Raw genomic sequence first — 1,115 nt, 5'->3', positions numbered from 1 at the left:
ATGGGAACAGCCGTCCGAACTTCCCCAGCGTATCTGGAGACTGCAAAGAGACTGGGGTCTGGGGCCTCCAGGAGCTGATAGGAAACCCAGGCATTGTAACCGGAATCCAAGTCCACGGCTGTCACCTTTGTGACTAGGTGACCAGCACCAACCGATGGAGGCAATGCTTGGGGACATAGGGAACCAGGTCTGGCCCTGGGGCGTAGCACCGCGGGGGCATTGTCATTGAGGTCCAGCACAAACAGGCGCACCGTGACGGTGCTGCTGAGGGGTGGGCTGCCCCTGTCCCTGGCCTGTACCTCAAACTGCAGGGTCTGCGTTTGCTCATAGTCAAACGATCTAGTGGCGTGGACAGCTCCTGTCTGGGGGTTCAAAGAAATGAAGGAAGACGCGGACACGTCTCGATTTCTGGGCTCTAAGAGAGAGTATGAGATTAGTGCGTTTAAGCCAGAGTCGGGGTCAGAGGCCGCAAGGGAGCAAAGGAGGTCCCCTGGGCGATTGTTCTCGGGGACGAACACCTCGTGTGACCTCTGGAAGAACGAGGGTGGGTTATCATTCACATCTGAAATATTGAGGAAAATAGTCCTGTGGGTACTCAGGGGAGGGTTCCCAGCATCAGAAGCAGTAACCATGATGTCATAACTGGACCGAGCCTCTCGATCCAAGGGTCCGGCTGTCACGAGGGAGAACTGGTTCCTGAAGGCGGACTTGAGGGCGAACGGTAAGTGGTCAGGGATGCGGAGGCTCACATCTCCATTTGACCCAGAGTCGGGGTCCTGCACGCTGATGAGGGCCACCACAGTGCCGGGTTCTGCACTCTCTGGTAGAGTTCCCAGCTCCGAGGTCACTGTGATGTGGGGGGCATTGTCGTTTACATCTAGGAGATCCACCCTAAGGCTGCAGTGTTGCTCCATGGCTGGAGAACCCCCATCACGAGCCCTCACGTCAAATTCATAGTAATTCTCGCTCTCGAAGTCTAGAGGCCCCTGAAGGGTCAGCTTTCCAGTCGTGGGGTGAAGGCTAAAGAGGTTTCTCACACGATCAGGGGTGTGACCACTGAAAGAAAAGGTGACGTTACCACTAGGTCCCAGGTCTGGGTCCGAGGCATTGAGCTG

General features: G+C 56.4%; 1 protein-coding gene across 1 annotated transcript; it reads right to left on the bottom strand.

Moving 5' to 3' along the window:
- Positions 1-5: 5 nt before the first annotated feature.
- Positions 6-1,109, bottom strand: Pcdhgc4 (protocadherin gamma subfamily C, 4; the record flags this gene model as incomplete). Its single annotated transcript, XM_028861819.2, has 1 exon — positions 6-1,109. A coding segment is annotated over exon 1 (909 nt), but the record flags the coding sequence as incomplete, so codon positions are not given.
- Positions 1,110-1,115: the final 6 nt, after the last annotated feature.

Source organism: Peromyscus leucopus, unplaced genomic scaffold (genome assembly GCF_004664715.2).
Source record: "Peromyscus leucopus breed LL Stock unplaced genomic scaffold, UCI_PerLeu_2.1 scaffold_1218, whole genome shotgun sequence".
Lineage (NCBI taxonomy): Eukaryota > Metazoa > Chordata > Mammalia > Rodentia > Cricetidae > Peromyscus > Peromyscus leucopus.
The sequence above is the reverse complement of the archived record's forward strand: the minus strand, read 5'-3'. Positions and strand labels throughout refer to the sequence as shown.